Below are 17,523 nucleotides of genomic sequence, written 5' to 3' on the forward strand. Positions count from 1 at the left end.
ATCCCCCATTAAGTTGCCTTTCGACCTTTGTTGTTACCCCCCTGGGTAGCACTGTAGCACTGTCTTAGCAATGTTGTCCTGTCCCATTGTTCATCGATTTGCTCAAATGGGCACCAATAATGTCTCCACTGTGAGACTTGTCGCTGTTTTTGGCATATCGAATATGCCACAGGTAGCTTACCAGGCTCTGATGTGCGGGTGGGATACTCTGGGTAGCTTGCAGGGCTCTCTGAGAGGGACAGAGGAATCGAACCCGGGTCAGCTGCGTGGAAGGCAAATGCCCTACCCACTGTGCTATCGTTCCAGCCCACCCCCTGGGTATCTGAAGCATCTGAGTGAGATCATTCCATATGTGTTTCTTTCATTTTGTCTTACTTCACTCAGCATCGTATCTTCCACTCCGTCCTTGTTGCTACAAACTGCATGACTTTGTTCTTTCTTAGAGATGCATAGTATTCCATATCATGTGGTGTGTGTGTGTGTGTGTGTGTGTGTGTGTGTGTGTAGAAAACACAACTTCTTTTTTTTTTTTTTTTTTTGGAGTTTAAGAAAATTTTTATTATTAGCAGCATAAAGGTCATTGATAATAAACTAAAAGGTCACAAGGTAGGACTGACTTTATTTCTTTTTTTTTTTTCTTTTTTTTTTTTACTTTTTTTTTTAATTTATTTATTTTTAATTAGAGAATCACCGTGAGGGTACAGTTACAGATTTATACACTTTTGTGCTTATACTTCCCTCATACAAAGTTTGGAACCCATCCCTTCACCAGTGCCCATTCTCCACCACCCGTAAACCCAGTGTCCCTCCCACCCTCCCCAATCCCATCTCCCCCCCACCCCACCCTGCCACTGTGGCAAGGCATTCCTTCTGTTTTCTCTCTCTAATTAGCTGTTGTGGTTTGCAATAAAGGAAACACAACTTCTTAATCCATTCTTCTATGTTGTATATTTGAATTGTTTCTATATCTTAAGTATTGTGCTAAGTGCAGATGAACATAAGTATGCATTTATCCTTTCAAATTGATCTTAATAGCTAATTTTTAGCTCCTTTTTTTGAATTTTGACATAATGGGTATACACCAATAAAGATCACAATATAGCAAAAGAAATGCTGTCAAATTGTAATGGTGTTGCTGTGATTTCTCCTGTGTCTAGCAGTGGTGCTCAGTGATGAGAGCACCATATACGTTCTTGTTCTCAATTACTCACCTCTGTACTGCAGGGGAAGAGCAGCCATAAACAACATGGAAATCAATCATTATCACTGTGTTCCTATAACATTTTATTGATGGACACTAAAATTGGACTTCCACATAACTCTCACATGCTAGAAGATACTATTTTAATTCTTAAGCCATCTAATAATGTAAAAATTACTCTAAGCTTGTGAGTCACAAAAAAGAGGGGGAGGACAGTTATGGTCTGCAGTTCATAATTTGTCACCTCCTGCCTGACCCTCAGGAAACCTGGATTCTAAGGAGTGGGAGGAGAAAGTAACAAAAATATAAGCAAACATTATAGCAAGATAACTTTGTGTTTTAAGGAAAATAAAAGTGTAAGATGACTAGGAATGTGCCTCTGAAGAAATATGTAAGATGAACCTGAATAGCAAGAATTCAAATATAAGAAAAGTTAGCACAATGAACTTTATTTTGTTAACTTATTATTATTTTTGTCATACCTGGTGGTGGAGAGCAGGGATTGCTCCTGGCTCTGCACATAAGAATCAGTTCTGGTGATGCTTTTGGGACCATAAAGGATGCTAGGAATTGAATCTGGATTGCAGTATACAAGGCTAGCACCCTACCTGCAAAACTATCACTCCAGTCTCCCAGTACAAAATATTTTAGGAAGAGAAAACAGTAAGGGTAAAAAGATTGGAAGCAGACACAAATTTGACTTTAAGCAAACCCAAAAATCAGGTATGAGCTGAAAGACACTGATAAACTGGGAAAGTGTAGAGGTCTAAGTATGCCATCACTATTAAATATTTAACTTTAATTTGCTGCCCACAGATGGAATGCTAAGTCTAGTCTAACTTTATACACTGGATTTGTGATCCCTTGCTCATTTATATGACCCCCTTTGTGAGTAATTGAACCCAAAAAACAAGCCAGCAATAGAGAAGGAGAAGATGTTTTTATTTTTGCCAGGTAGAAAGAGATGTTTTTATTTTTGTCAAGTCATTACAGGGAAATACATTATCTCCTAAATAACCTACTATGTATATTTAAAAAAAAAGAGACAACTGGACCACACACTTAAAATTTTCATCCTTAAATTTTGATGACTCATTTTATAAATTTGTTTACCATATACATGTGTTGTTCACTGTATAATTTAAGACCATTTATAGCAACTCTATGTGAAAAGACTTGTTTCTTTAAAAAACTTAAAAGAATAAATCCTTCGTTTCTATTTTATTTTTTTATATTCAGATGAAATTGTGTGTGCCATACTTTTCTAATTTCTTCTAATCCAGTGGAAGGAAATTTATGTTTGCATTGATTTGTGGCAATATTTGTATTCAACAATCAAATGCTACACTATTTCCTTTTAACTGGCAATGCACTTAATTTGTTTCACTTGTTCAGCAATTAATTAGTTTCAGAGACTTCTTATTTTGGTATTGAACCTGACTATTGATAGCTAGAACAGATACTGTACAAAGATAGCAATGAATGTATTCCAAACTCACCACATAATAAGTTTTCACATTTGAAAAAAACTTCCCCATTGTAATGTCATCTATTATCTCTAATAATTGTGTAGTATTTTTCAACTAGAATCTTTTTTTCATTTATTTTCTCCAGTACTGCTTCTAGTAAATAGGAGGCAAAAGGAAGCTGTAAGAGAAACATAGGGAAAAAAGGATAATCAAAACGCTGTATTTTCTTTAGTTCAAAATAATCTTCTAAATATCATGAAACCATTAGAACTCAGGTTAATATAACTTTGCACCCATAATGGAGCCGTTCTGGGTCTCTTTTCAACTTATCCTGTTGGTTAGTGTGGGTAATTTTGTCTTTTATAATAAAAATGATAAAAGAGCAGAAGTAAAATGAAAAAAGATAAACGCCTTATTGAACTATTCATGGTTTACTGACCATGTTAATGATGTAATCTGCAATACAAGCAGCTAAGCCATTTATCTTCAATCAGCTGATCAATAGTAGGTTACAGTCATCTCTAGGGCCCACAGGCCCACTGAAGTAGTACTGTATGTTCATTACTCATAAAAGAATGAGAGAGGACTATCAATACACTTGTCTAGGTTAGAGCCAAACATCTCAAGAGTTGCAGAGTAAAAATTTAGAGGAAAAAAATGACAAAAGTATACCCATTGATTAAGTTGTTATGGCAAAGTTTGTTTGGCATATTAAAGTGTAATACACATGTTTCAAAATGCTGAGTTTAGAAAACGTAGGGCACATTAAAAAATTTCATAAGGTGCACAACTTTTCTACTAAAGTTTTATTGTTACTTCCCCTTTGCTGAGTTGTCTGTAGAAGTTACACAGTAGAGTTTTTCTGTAAGTGAAAAAAAATCTTTAATATTGCCCAGATACCTCCCATACCTTACCAACATCCTTTCCTCTTCCTTTCTAGCTATCTAGTCTCACATAGTTTTAGAATAGTCAAGAAGTTTATTGTTATCCCTTGGATGTTTCCTTTTGATAAGCAGGAAAAACATCTCTTGTATGTAATCTGGAGAACACCCCACCTGTTATACCTGTTCCCCTTTCTTGAAGCATTAGCCCCTCTATGCCCACATGACTACTGTGTTGACTGCAGTGCTGGTGAGCAAAGACAAAAGACAGCCAGACGCACTCCATGCGGAGTGCTCACTGTTTCTGCTAAATTCTGTTAAGGTAGTAATAACCTAGTTAAATCTCCTGAATTATTCTTTTTTGAATTTGAACTGGGCAAAAGCTAAAATTGGGATTGGTTAGCATGAGAGAATCCCCACACTTGAGCACCAGTGGAAAGGCCTCCATCCACACTCAAAGAGGGGGAAAAAACCAGAAAAAAGTATTGAAGATTGTTCAGTAGAAATGAAGCAACAATCAAGAGAAGAACAAACTGTTAATTATTCAGTGAAGGAGAAACAGAGAACAAAGCTGCCCCATTGAATTGCCTCAGATACTAAATAGATTGCTAGCTTAGTGCCTTTTTAAATGATTGTAAAAAAATAAAACACAAAGAACAACAACAAATAAACTGCCTTCTCAAAGCAGGCAGATATCTCTATAGTATGTCAGGAGCTTTACATATTTTTCTTACTTGAAACTTTTCACTAAAGGAATCCTGAGATTTCCCCCCCCCCCAAAAAAAAAATTCACAGCTAGTCAAGATACAACTAAGATACAGTTGGATATAAAATACATGCATTGGTTTAAAAATATATTTTTTCTGTTTTAAGCTTACAGAGACACAGATTATATATATATTCCAATTTAAGAAATGTGAAATTCTGGGAAGAATGTACTTAGAATCAAGGAAAAAGAATATGTTAGATTCCATTCTAAAAGATAATGATACTAACAGCAAATCCTTACTTTGACAAATTGTCCTTCTGGGATGGGGCAAGGAGTTATATTTCATGTTAACTGTCAGTTTTACAAATAGTCTGATTTAAATTCTAAAGACATTTATATTAGATGTTGTTAAAGAAATGCACATACAAAAATGATGAAACGACCATGCAACTTGCTTTGATTCTGAATATAGAACTCAGTACCATGTGAATTCATATTTCTTTTTTAAAAAGCCTGCAAACAAGATGAGAATAACTTCTCATCTCTTCTTGGTAGAAATAAAAGCAGAAATGAGTGTTTAAAAGATGAGGTTGGGGTATCTAATAAAATAAATTTGGAAAACCAGTCCAATCTGAAAAGCTGTTTTTTGTTTTTTTCCCCAGGATATTTTAACAGCTCTGACGTACTAACAACTGCTGTGTTTTCTTCCAAAGAGCAATGCAGTATTCTATCTGTAAATACATTCGTCAAGCTTCCCTCAAGATCCACTTATCATGTGGCAGTTGGAGAGCAGGGAGCACATAGCTCAAGTAATAGGCTAGTCCTATAATTTCCTGTGACACAATGTCACAGCACTTTCACAGACACTAAGTATTGCTGTTACTCATTTTATTTATGCATCTTTTATTAGAATAATTTTCAACATGCTTTCTTAAAAAAAAAGATCTCAAAGATCTTCTCTTACAGAAAACCACTTTGGTAGAACACAACGTCTATTAAATAATGACTTTTCTTATTTTTTGGGTCACACCAGCAGTACTGGGGCTGGTGGAGTGTGGTTGTTGAGAGGTATTTTAGAGGGACTCTGGGCACATAGAATTATGTGCTCAGTCTACTGAACTCCCCAGCCCACTAATTTATTATGTTAACCCACCTTTATTTTCTTATCCTCTGGCTCCTAAGAAAAGAAAACACCCCATAGTTAAATGCAACTGTTGGACAAGACAATACCTTTTTATTGGAGTGTAATTTTCCCTTAAGAGTTTAAAGCCACACAGTGTACTTGAAAAACCAGTAAATTCGTTAACCAGGAGTCACAGAATATCTACATTTGCATGCCTTTTTGTGTTTTTCTATTTATCTCTATAAATAAGTCTAAGTAGTATTATCTCCTATCTATAAATATTAGACAAAATTTCATATATATCACAAGTTTTCATTTGAGATGCTTTTATAATTCAATTTTTTATTTCTTCTTCCTCCTCCTCCTCCTTCTTTTTTGGCAACACCCAGTGATGCTCAGGGTTACTCCTGGCACTGTACTCTGAGATTACTATGACAAGGAAAGAGGGACCATATGGGATGCTAGGAATTGAACTAAAGTTAGTCATGTGCAAGCAAGTGCTCTACCCATTGTACTAACTCTCTGTTCCCTTAAATTCCCATTTTATAAACCAATTTTTTCTTTTACTTCCCTCAAAATTTAGTGTTATCTCTACTTATATTTATGATTCATTCACCAACAACTATAAACACAACTCTAAAATAAGCCTTTCCAAAATTACTTAAAAATATTGAATGAATTGTAATATTATAATATGACCATTTAAAATGGAAATAGAAGAAGATTAAGAGCTGGGGGTGGGGTGAGGACTTGATGTACAAACTCAAACTGAGAGTCTCACATAGGTTATTTATGCACGCAACTGCTTGAGGTATCTTTCTGAAATGGCATCAGACACATTTTTTTTAAAATTTCATTGAATCACCGTGAGATACAGTTACAAACTTTCATGTTTGAGTTACAATCATACAATGACCAAACACCCATCCCTCCACAAATGCACATTCCCCACCACCAATCTCCCCAGTATCCCCCCATTTCCTTCCCTCCCCCTGTCTCTGTGGCAGACAATTTTCCCCATATTCTCTCTCTACTTTTGGGCATTATGGTTTGCAATACAGATAATGAGAGGTTATCATGTTTGGTCCCTTATCTACTTTTAGCACACCTCACCCATCCCGACAGATCCCTCCAACAATCATTTACTTAGTGATCCCTTCTCTATTCCAGCTGCCTTCTCCACCCACTCATGAGGCAGGCTTCCAACAATGGAGCAATCTTCCTGGCCCTTGTGTCTACTGTCCTTGGGTGTCAGTTTCATATTATATTGTTTTATACTCCACAAATGAGTTCAGTCCTTCAATGTCTGTCCTCTTTCTGACTCATTTCACTTAGCATGATACTCTCCATGTCTATCCACTTATAAGCAAATTTCATGACTTCATCTCTCCTAACAGCTGCATAGTATTCCATTGTGTAAATGTACCACAGTTTCTTTAACCAGTTGTCTGTTGTCAGGCACTTGGGTTGTTTTCAGATTCTGGCTATTGCCAACAGTGCTGCAATGAACATATAGGTACAGATGTCATTTCTACTGTGCTTTTTGCACCCTCGGGATATATTCCCAGAAGTGGTATTGCGGGGTCATATAGAAGATCAATTTCTAGTTCTTGAAGAAATGTCCATAATGTTTTCCAGAAAGGGTGGACAGTTGGCATTCCCACCAACAGTGAAAGAGGATCCCTTTTACCTCACATCCAGGCCAGCACTGGTTGCTTTTGTTCTTTTGAATGTGTGCGAGTCTCTGTGGTATGAGATGATATCTCACTGTTGTTTTGATTTGCATCTCCCTGATGATTAGCGATGTAGATACATATATTTTTATTGCTTTTCACAATCACTTAGAAGGGAAATAGTACAGCAGATAGGGCACTTGATTGAAGTGGTAACCTAACTAATAGTAATGATCCTCCTTACCTCATCAAATATATCTGCATGTGACTACCTTGGGTTTGATCCACAATATTTATACTTTGAGACCTGAAGTGATCCCTTAGTACAGAGCCAAGAATAAGTCCTGAATGCCCTGCCACAGAAGCGGGGTAGAGTGGGGGGTTGGGGTGGGGATGGTGGGAGGGATACTGGGATCATTGCTGGTGGAGAATGGGCACTGGTAGAGGGATGGGTACTCGATTATTGTATGACTGAAACGAAAGCACAAAAGTTTGTAAGTATGTAGCTGTACCCCACGGTGATTCACTAATAAAAAATTTTTTAAAAAAGAAGTCTGAGCATTTCTTTGGTGTGGCCCCCGAAACAAACCAAAAACTCACTAAGAAAAACAAAAAACATGAAAAATCTCCTTTGAGGGCTAGAGATAGAACAGAAATAGTATAGCAGGTAGGACACTTGTCTTGTATACTGCCAATCCCTGGCACCCCATATGGTGCCCTGAGCATTTGCCAGGAATGATCCCTGAGCAGAGAATCAGGAAAAAACCCTGAGCACAGCTACTTTGAATTTTTCATATTACGTGCAAGTTCCTTTTCTATAATTTATTTTTTCTTATTTTACAAGATTGTATATGACTCCGGGGTTATAGTTTCATGTCTTTTCATAATATAACAACTCTCATAGTGCTAATATTCCTCCACCATACTCCACTAGATCCCACCCACCTTTGATATAGTTTGGAGTCTAATTCTTTGCATGCAATCTGAAGGAGATTAAGCTTCCCTCTCAGCATTACCTCAGATACAGAAAGCACAAGCATTTTTTATTGGTAATTTTTAGGTGTTGGATTGATGGTAACCTGACTATCTAATAGCCATGATCCATTCTTATTCCAACAAATATTATCTAGAACAACAATTAAGAATTTGTTTCTTTTTTTATTTCCAAAATTTATTTTTATTTTATTGAATCACCATGTGGAAAATTACAATGCTTTCAGGTTTAAGTCTCAGTTATACAATGCTGAAACAACCATCCCTTCACCAGTGCCGATATTCCACTACCAAAAAAAGAAAAAACAACACCAAAAACCCAGTATACCTCCCATCCCGACCCCCCACTTTACTTTCTCTTTACTTTGTTTACATTCAATATATCAACAAAAACCTCACTATTATTGTTAGGAGTTCTCCACTAGAGTCAGACTTGTTGTGAAGAGATATGAGGTCGCGGGGCTGCGGTAGTGGCCACGTGGTTTTGAATTTCTGTATTTTAGCAACTGAGTCCAGGGAGATATTGGATCATTTCAAGCTTGTAACTCTCATCAGTGGTCGTCATAATATGGCGGTCGCCACGCCCTTCACCCCCGGCAAGGAAAAAGGCGAGAGAGAGAAATACCTTTCCCCTCCTGGGCAGGTATGGGGCCCCGGCTTAGTTCCCAGTCTGGAGACATTCTGCAAGGATCTGCCCATACTAAAAGTAGTTTAGCTGGCCTCTGGAGTCATGCTCATGCAGCTGCGGAGAGGCCGCACACGTGCGTCCCCCAGGATCACATCTCAGTGGCGAGCCAAGAATTTGTATTTCTTGAATTTCACTTTGGATAGCACAAACCAGGGACTAAAACGTATCCAGAAAGGTTAATTTACATTTTCCTCTTGTGTAAAAAATAGAGTAGCACTATTCATATTATAATTGTGCAGTTACAAAAGCACTGCGTAATAAATAAAATGGACCAAAACACTGGAATAAAATTGTTTGGTCTGTAAAAATGTTTGTCTTAGTCTATACAAAAATGTCTTAGTCTATACAAAAATGTTTCTTTTGTTCTATACAGTAGTCAAAATGGATTGTCCCAGTAGATACAAGGGCCAGAAGGACTGCTCCATAGCTGGAAGCCTATCTCATGAGTGGAGGGGAGAAGGCAGCTGGAATGGAGAAGGGATCACTAGGAAAATGATGGCTGGAGGAATCGGTTGGGATGGGAGATGTGTGCTGAAAGAAGATAATGGACCAAACATGATAAACTCTCAGTATCTGTATTGCAAACCATGATGCCCAGAAGTAGAGAGTATGAGGAATATTGTCTGTCATGGAGGCACGGGGAGAGTGGGAAAGGAGGGGCACACTGGGGATATTGGTGGTGGGGAATGTGCACTGGTGGAGGGATGAGTGTTGATCATTGTGTGATTGTAACCCAAACGTGAAAGCTTATAACTATCTCATGGTGATTCAATTTGGAAAAAAAAAAAAGGATTGTCCCAGTATTCTGGTTGTCCCTATTGCACTGCAGCACTGTTGTCCCGTTGTTCATCGATTTGCTTGAGCAGGCACCAGTAACGTCTCTACTGTGAGACTTGTTACTGTTTTTAGCATATCCAATATGCCACGGGTAGCTTGCCAGGCTCTGCCGTGTGGGCGGGATACTCTCGCTAGTTTGCAGGGCTCTCTGAGGGACGGAGGAATGGAACTCATGTCAGCTGCATGCAAGGCAAATGCCCTACCCACTGTGCTATCGCTCCAGTCCTGTCCCTATTGAAAAACTTATATTACTGGAAGGATTTCTCAGGATTTCAAATATTTTCAACTTCTTTAACATGTAAACATCTACAATATCTGTCTTTAGAAACTCATAAGCCATTGACACATTCAAATGTATTACTCACACTAAAAAACTGTTACCTTATTTAAAGGTATTTTATATAAAGTAAGATATAAATCAAGTTGAAGATGTTTCAGATGCTGCCTTGGAAAAATTTAAAAGCCTAATATCCATAACTATAAAACACAATTACTATATGGAAAATGCTCTTAGTAGTGTAAAATTAAATATTTTTTGTGTTGAAAGAAAGCAAAATTGAAATAAGGTTAATGTCAAAAATCTAAAGGACGAAATGAATATTTTAACTTCTCTCATTCTTGTTTTGGGCTTAAATCTATTACCAAAAAGACACTGTTTTAAAAAAATTATTGATTTTATTATTGCTTATGTCATATTGAAAGTGAATACAATAAATTTTATGCATTGTACCTAATTTTATGAAGGCCATCATTAGGTGACTTTGAGACCTTAGAAAGGAAAGTCAATGAAGTCTAATAATAAAAATAAAGGTACATGGGACCAGAAAGATAGCATAACTGGGTAGGATGCTTACATGCGGCTGACACAGATATGATCTCCAGCCACATTTGGTCCCCTGAGCCCTGCCAGGAGTGAATCCTGAGTGCACAGTCAAGAGTAAGCCCGAGCACCACTGCGTGTTGCCCCCAAAACAAAACAAACAAAAAATCTAAATCTGAGTATAATAAAACTAAAGGTGTAATATAGGCCCACGTGGCAGTAAATTGTGTGACCAAATTATATTGAGTTATAATTTCCTTCCCCATCCCCACCTGTTAGCCAAATATATACTTGGGAGTGACCTCAGAAGATTCCTGAAAACTGTTTGGCATACCTCCTCTTCAGTATCCCCTAAAGAATCGCAGCAATGCTTCAAATGGAGAATTTTAAACTGCTGTTCTTTTAGGCAGATGTGAGAAGTCTGTGTGGGTGATTAGGGGTTTATGTGTGGACCTGGATGTTGTATGTGCCAAGCAGCAAAGTAATATTTGCAGAGTTGTAAGTAGAAACTTTCAGTTAACCTTTATTTACAAAAGCCAAGCAGATTTAGGAAACTCTTTTTCATTGCTATACTGCAAGGCATTCTAGACGTAAGCATATTTCGCAGAGGACACTGGAAAGAATCATTTGTATTTCACCTTGTCCAATATCTAAACCTACTAATAGGAACACAGATATGTAAGGCTAAAGAGAAATCACTGGCTAAAATCTGAACATCAGATTCTTAACAAATGAATGTTCAATTTTTGATATGGTACCAATAAAGGAAACTGAGCTAAGTAAAGTGGAATAAAGTAGACTGAATGAAATTCATAAAAGGATAAACAAACTGCAAGGAATATGGCAAAAGAATAAAAATCCATACACATTACCTGGCCATTCATGGCTAAGGAATCTTATAAAAATCCTAGTAAAAAACCCTATTGTGGATCAAACAGTTATTACTGGTTGTGTAACTGGTTTAAATGAGTTAGAAATGCTTAATAAATTTAAGAATGCATTTTACCAATCTGATTTTCTCTATCTTCAGATAAGGAGGCTCTCTGAGGCTACTGACTCTTTCCTCTTTTGTCACTCCTGTACCTTCAATTCTGAGACAAGTAGGTATTCACAAATGCTTTCAAATGGATTCTAGCACAGATTCAGCTTTATTTCCAATAATTAATTTCCACTGGCTTTCGGTTACAAGTATAAAGAGCTATTCTAGGTATTACTAAATTTTGGAAACAAAACTCAATAAAATTTATTATAATTTTAGTTTTCAGTATCAGAAAGGGCAGCACAATTGAACAGTGTCTCTTCTGTTCAATCAACAATGGACAGTTGTTGATTCAGAGCAAAAACAATTGAATCTTTACATTGGTTATCTGAGGAGCGAATAACAGAGAAAAAAAGATAGGTATCTCCTTTTCTGCTAATTGAATGATAATACATTTAGTTTAAAGTAAAATAATTAATTTTAAGTTATGGTCAATAGAAAAAATTCCAAATTTAACATAATCTGCTAATGGTGGGTACATATGATACAAAAGCTTAATTAATTTCATTTCAAATGCAATTTTTTTCTCAATACTTCATAGTTAGATATCTAACTTTAAATGGAGATATAATTAAAGTAATATAAAATTCAACATTTAAAATGTTGGGTACAATTCATTGATTTTGTTGTTGTTGTTGTATACTCACAGGGCTATAAAACTAGTTCTAATCTTCTATCTAATTCTGTAACATTCTGATCACTGCCTGACCCACTCCCTTCGATAACCTGTGCTCACAGTAGTGGTCACTCCCCATTTTCCAGACCTTTTCCATTCCCTGGAAACCACAATCTACTTTTCTGTGTCTGCTCTGAACATTTCCTATGAATGCAACCATATTACTGGTAGCCATTTGTTTATGGCTTCTTTAACTAAGATTTACAACTTCCCTACATGTAATGGTATATATCCAGATTCTATCCATATGATGAATAATATTTCAGGTATGCCTACAGCACATTTATTTACCCATTCATCAGTGGATAAGTTGGGTTAACTCATGTGTGGGAGACGTTTGGATTGCCTACATTTTCGAGCTATTATGTATACTGCTGCCATGAATATTGATGTAGAAGCTTTTGTATGAACAAAGGTTTTCATTTCTTTTGGGGGGCCTACATGAGGTGTTGGACTATTAGGTCATATAACCTTCCTCTTTAAATTGCTTGATATCTAATTTTATTGATTTTTCCATTGGTTTGTAATACAATAAAATTTTGGGAGTGCAGTGTGAAGTGCTAAATGTTTGTATGTCTTACTTCACTTACCACTAAAGTTCTAAAACCATCACAATATCAAAATGACCCTCTCAGCACATCCCCTATACCCTTTTCCACTCTTCCTCTGGTAACATCCATGATTTTCCACAGAGCTTCAGGGTTATTTTTACTGGGTTTGGATAGTTTGTTTATATATGTGAATATATATGTATATGTATCCATATGTACATATGTATATATATATTCAAAGGATAGAACTGACTTTCACTTTCTGACATATTTCACTTAACATAATCACTTTAAATTCTATCTCATAAGGCATGACTGTCTCATAAGGCATGCCTTCACCTTTATTTAATATCTGAGGCGAATTCCATTGAGTATATATACCATAACTTCTTTATCCAGTGTAGCACTTCCTGCCCTTTTATGTTATTAACTTTAAATACTTTACTCCAGCCTTTCACTATGAGTCTGTTTGTCTTAATATCTGCTATGAGTTTCTTTCAAAGCTTAATGTAGATGGATACTGTTTTATTTATCCAGAAGACACTCTAGGTCTTTCCCTCCTTCATGGGAGAACTTACTTGGTTTCTAGGACTAAGTGTATCCCAAATCCTGATTATTCCCCCTGGTCAGTTTGTAGTCTGTGTCACAGTGGCTCAAAGTTCTTTATTTCCAGTAAGTAGCTGGAACTCCTACTTCCACCTCACAATTCCACCAACATCATATACTTTCTAGGGTACCCATGTGAAAAAGACGCAGGGATTAGAGTAATCAAACAGTTCCTGGTTATGAACTGGTAAGAACTATAATCTGGATGTATTTTAAGGGAACATTTTCCTGTGAATTCTATTTTGTTTCATAGGTATATCCCAATTAAGTTCTATCTGATTTTTTGAGGAACTGCCAGATTGTATTCTACTGGGTAGCACCATTTTACAATTCTACCCTCAATGAATAGGGTAGAATTTCTCCGTATTTATGTGAACAACTGCTCTCATCTGACTTTTTGGTGATACCACGATATTGGGTATGAAATAGTACCTCATTATGCATTTTGGTTTGCATTGTTCCAAATAAATAATCACCATGTTATACAACCTTTTGGTGGGCTTATTGGTTATCTGTATTATGTATTATCTGTATTATATCTTCTTGTAGAAATATATATTAAAATCAGTTTTTCTTTTTGTTAAATTATAAGGGATTAAAATGTGTTCATAAATGATTAAATTTTCACTGAGTAAAGTCATCCAGAAGACTAGATGATTAATGAGAACTATTCAGTCTTTGAATACTGTTAATTAAATGTACCTACAAATTTTCTATGGCTTCAATCACTGACATTTTCTTTCTACTTAATCTGACCTACATCTCTTAATCTCTAACAGTCTTAGATGTTATCATCTTTCTCAGCATGTAGGATATGAAACTCACCCATATTTGATTTCTGCTTTCTTACTGCATCTAATCTCATTACTGTCATCGATTCATCACTATAATGTAGATCTTATTTATCTCATTCTTTCTCCTTTTAAAGCTAGGGAACATCCAAATGCTCTTTGTCCTTTATCAGGACTAACTTCTTGTTCCTAATATCTTTTTACCATACATGCTAATCTAATGTCTTCTTAAAGTACATCCTTTTCTTGCTCAAAATTTTTTTAACAATAAAATGCAATTTATTAGAAGCAGAAGAGGTAACATTCCAGATTCAATTGAAAAAGTCCTTCACGTTAAATAAATTATGAGCCATTACCAAAGAGCATTTAAGAAAGTGCTGTAAAAAACAAACAAAAAACAAACAACAATAACAAAAAAAAAGTATTGTAAATCACAGAACCTCAATCAATGTTCTAAAACCATAAAGAGAATTCTGTACAATGTCCCAGTCTATAAATAAACAAAAGTGTTAGGTATCAGAGTAGTGTGTGAGGGGCCTTCTGCCAGCATTGTTGGATTGCTCAAGGTTTTTTTTTTTAATTAGTAAATTGCCGTGAGGGTACAGTTACAGATTTACACACTTCAGTGCTAGTGTTTCCGTCATACAATGTTCAAGTACCCATCCCTCCACCAGTGCCTATTCTCCACCACCAATAAACCCAGTATCCTCCAACCCCCAATCCCATCTCTCCCCACCCCACCCTGCCCCTGTGGCAGGGTATTCCCTTTTGTTTTCTCTCTCCTTTTGGGTGTTGTGGTTTGCAATAGGGGTATTGAGTGGCCCTCGTGTACAGTCTCTAGTCTACTTTCAGCACGTATCTCCCTTCCCGCTCAGGATCTCCAACCATATTTTACTTGGTGTTCCTTTCTCTACCTGAGCTGCCTTTTCCCACAGGATGTAAGGCCAGCTTCCAAGCCATGGAGCCAACCCCCTGGTACTTATTTCTACTATTCTTGGGTGTTAGTCTACTACTCTGTTATTTTATATTCCACAGATGAGTTCTTGCTCAATTTTTTAATAGTTTGGTTCAGCTCTTTTTTTTCTATCTCTGCTAGTTTTTCCATTCTGTGCTATATTAAAATACTTCTTTAGTGAGAGGGTGGGTTCTCCTATTCCATTAGAATAATTCACTTATTTGTCTGTCAAAGACTTTAACTTTAAAAAATGTACTAATGTTAAAAAAAGAGCAATTAATACAAATGAAAATAGTCAAATAAAGTAAAAAGACAGCTATGCTATAAAAATGAAAGTAGGTATTATAAAGATTTTTTTCAGTATGACTCATATTAGTAGAAAGACAGGGGCTCTTGCAGATAAAAATCAAATAGAAAAAATTACCAATTTCAATTTTTTTTCTGAAATAATGAGAATATTTTTACATTCTGCATTAGATATAAATTAAGATTTGAGATTATTTAGTTCTCATGCACTCATGACTAAGAGTGCTGGTAGATTTTATATTACTGAGTAGTCTCATATTGCCATGGGGTAGAACAGTGCCTTATTTTGTGGTAAATATTTAATCAATACAATTTTTATTTAATGAATGAAAAGAAAATTTTCCTTGTCAGAAAGCAATTATGTGACCTAATCCTTGAGCAAATGGTAAAAACCATGAGCCCCCAATTTTTTGAGTTCAGAATTTTCTTACATACCCCACTTAACACTGAGAAAGGACATAAAAGGGAACTTTTCTTGTAAGTTTATCTTCACAATATTTAAGAAATTATATATATGTGTTAATAAATACTTATTAAGGCTACATGTTCAATGATCCCAGTTTGAAGATCATGTCACTTCAGATACACAGTACTGTGTCCATAATGAAACAAAATTTTGGAAAGAAAATATTTACACTTTGTCTACACATACTGTGAGATTAACTTGGATTCTACAAAATTCAGCGGATGGTGAAAGCCTTTTCTAAAATTCAGTACAAATATAATTTGCTGATATTGAGAAAGAAGGAAAGTAGGCTAAAGAAAGAAGATGTTTTCAATTTTATAGATTTTTCCCTTGGGTGTAATTATAAAGTGACATTCAAGTGCAACCACTGAAGTCCCTATTTTTTCATCACAAAATTCAAAGACATCAGCAAAACCACGTATGTCAGTAATAAAAATAAAAGGTCTTTGACTTTTTAAATGTTATCATACTGTCACAGTGGAATAAAATTAGCTTGAAAAATGATCTAAAGGCACATGATGCAGTTCATTATGTATAACAGCAACAGCGGCGGTTTCCCAGCGTTCATAAGGCTGCTCCATTAAATTTACCTCCAGTCAATAATTAGGAGTCCACAAATAAACCTGGGCAATTAAATCAATACTGCCAGGCAATTATATTCCAGACTACAGGCTCAGTGGCACAAAAAGGCACTATATCAAACTGTAGTATTAAGTGGTCTAATGCTGTTTTCAACAGGATTCTTTTTTACCCTAACTGGATGGAATAAACATCCATCCAGATAACACAGAATGTGCCTGTACACTTACATATCAGTCAAAAATTAAAATCCAGTGTTGGTGTCACTTGAGTAAAACTTAAGAAAGATTTATTCATATTCATTTGTTTTTGTCAAGTTCACAACTTACAAGTATCATATTTAAAAAGTCACATTTACTAGCTGGACATAAAAAAGTTCACGATAGCACTGTGGCACTGTTGCACTGTCATCCTGTTCATCGATTTGCTCAAGCGGGCACCAGTAATGCCTCCATTGTAAAACTTGTTGTTACTGTTTTTGGCATATCAAATATGTTACAGGTAGCTTGCCAGGCTCTGCTGTGTGGGCCGGATACTCTCGGTATCTTGTCAGGCTCTCTGAGAGGGACAGAGGAATCGAAGCCGGATCAACCGAGTACAAGGCAAATGCCTTACCTGCTGTGCTATCGCTCCAGCCCGATAAAGTTAGTTTATTTTTATTATTTTCAACCTGAACAATATGCCTCATAGTTATCATGCCTGAATTCCTTTAACATGCCATATACTGTGTTGGGTTTTAGTTAACAACGTGCTTAAGAAATGGTCTTTCATGACAGAGGGAAGTAGATACTATAACAAAGGCTGGGATCTGAAAGGAAGCAAAGTGATATGCATGACACCCTATCAGTAACAGTAGTCACCAAAGTACTTCAAGGGGGGAGGGGAAATGCCTTCCAGAGAGGCATGCTTGGGGCCAGGAGGGAAACTGAGGACATTGGTGGAGGGAAGTGGGCATTGATGAAAGGACTGATGATTAAACAGTATACACCTGATTTTCAATCTGAAAATTTTTGTAACTGTGTAATTATGGAGACTCAATATCTATTTAAAACAAGAAGGTATAAAAGAGAGATAGAAATGATTTTTTTTCCAAAAAAAGCTCACTACATTAAAGGCTTTATCTAGCTTCAACATATCAGTCTTTATACAAATTTAATTGA

The 17,523-nt window shown here is 36.2% G+C and overlaps 1 protein-coding gene across 5 annotated transcripts in view; it reads right to left on the reverse strand.

The window, feature by feature from the left end:
* Window positions 1-2,144: 2,144 nt before the first annotated feature.
* The window catches only part of CNTLN (centlein), a 277,959-nt gene continuing 262,580 nt past the window's right edge, over window positions 2,145-17,523 (reverse strand). For all 5 annotated transcript variants that reach the window (XM_055123768.1, XM_004600347.2, XM_055123767.1 and 2 more), the window contains one exon: window positions 2,145-2,848. In XM_055123768.1, coding sequence (XP_054979743.1) covers window positions 2,747-2,848 — 102 coding nt within the window. In that variant the 3' untranslated portion in view covers window positions 2,145-2,746. The remainder of the gene's footprint in view (window positions 2,849-17,523) is intronic.

This window comes from Sorex araneus, chromosome 1, assembly GCF_027595985.1.
Source record: "Sorex araneus isolate mSorAra2 chromosome 1, mSorAra2.pri, whole genome shotgun sequence".
Lineage (NCBI taxonomy): Eukaryota > Metazoa > Chordata > Mammalia > Eulipotyphla > Soricidae > Sorex > Sorex araneus.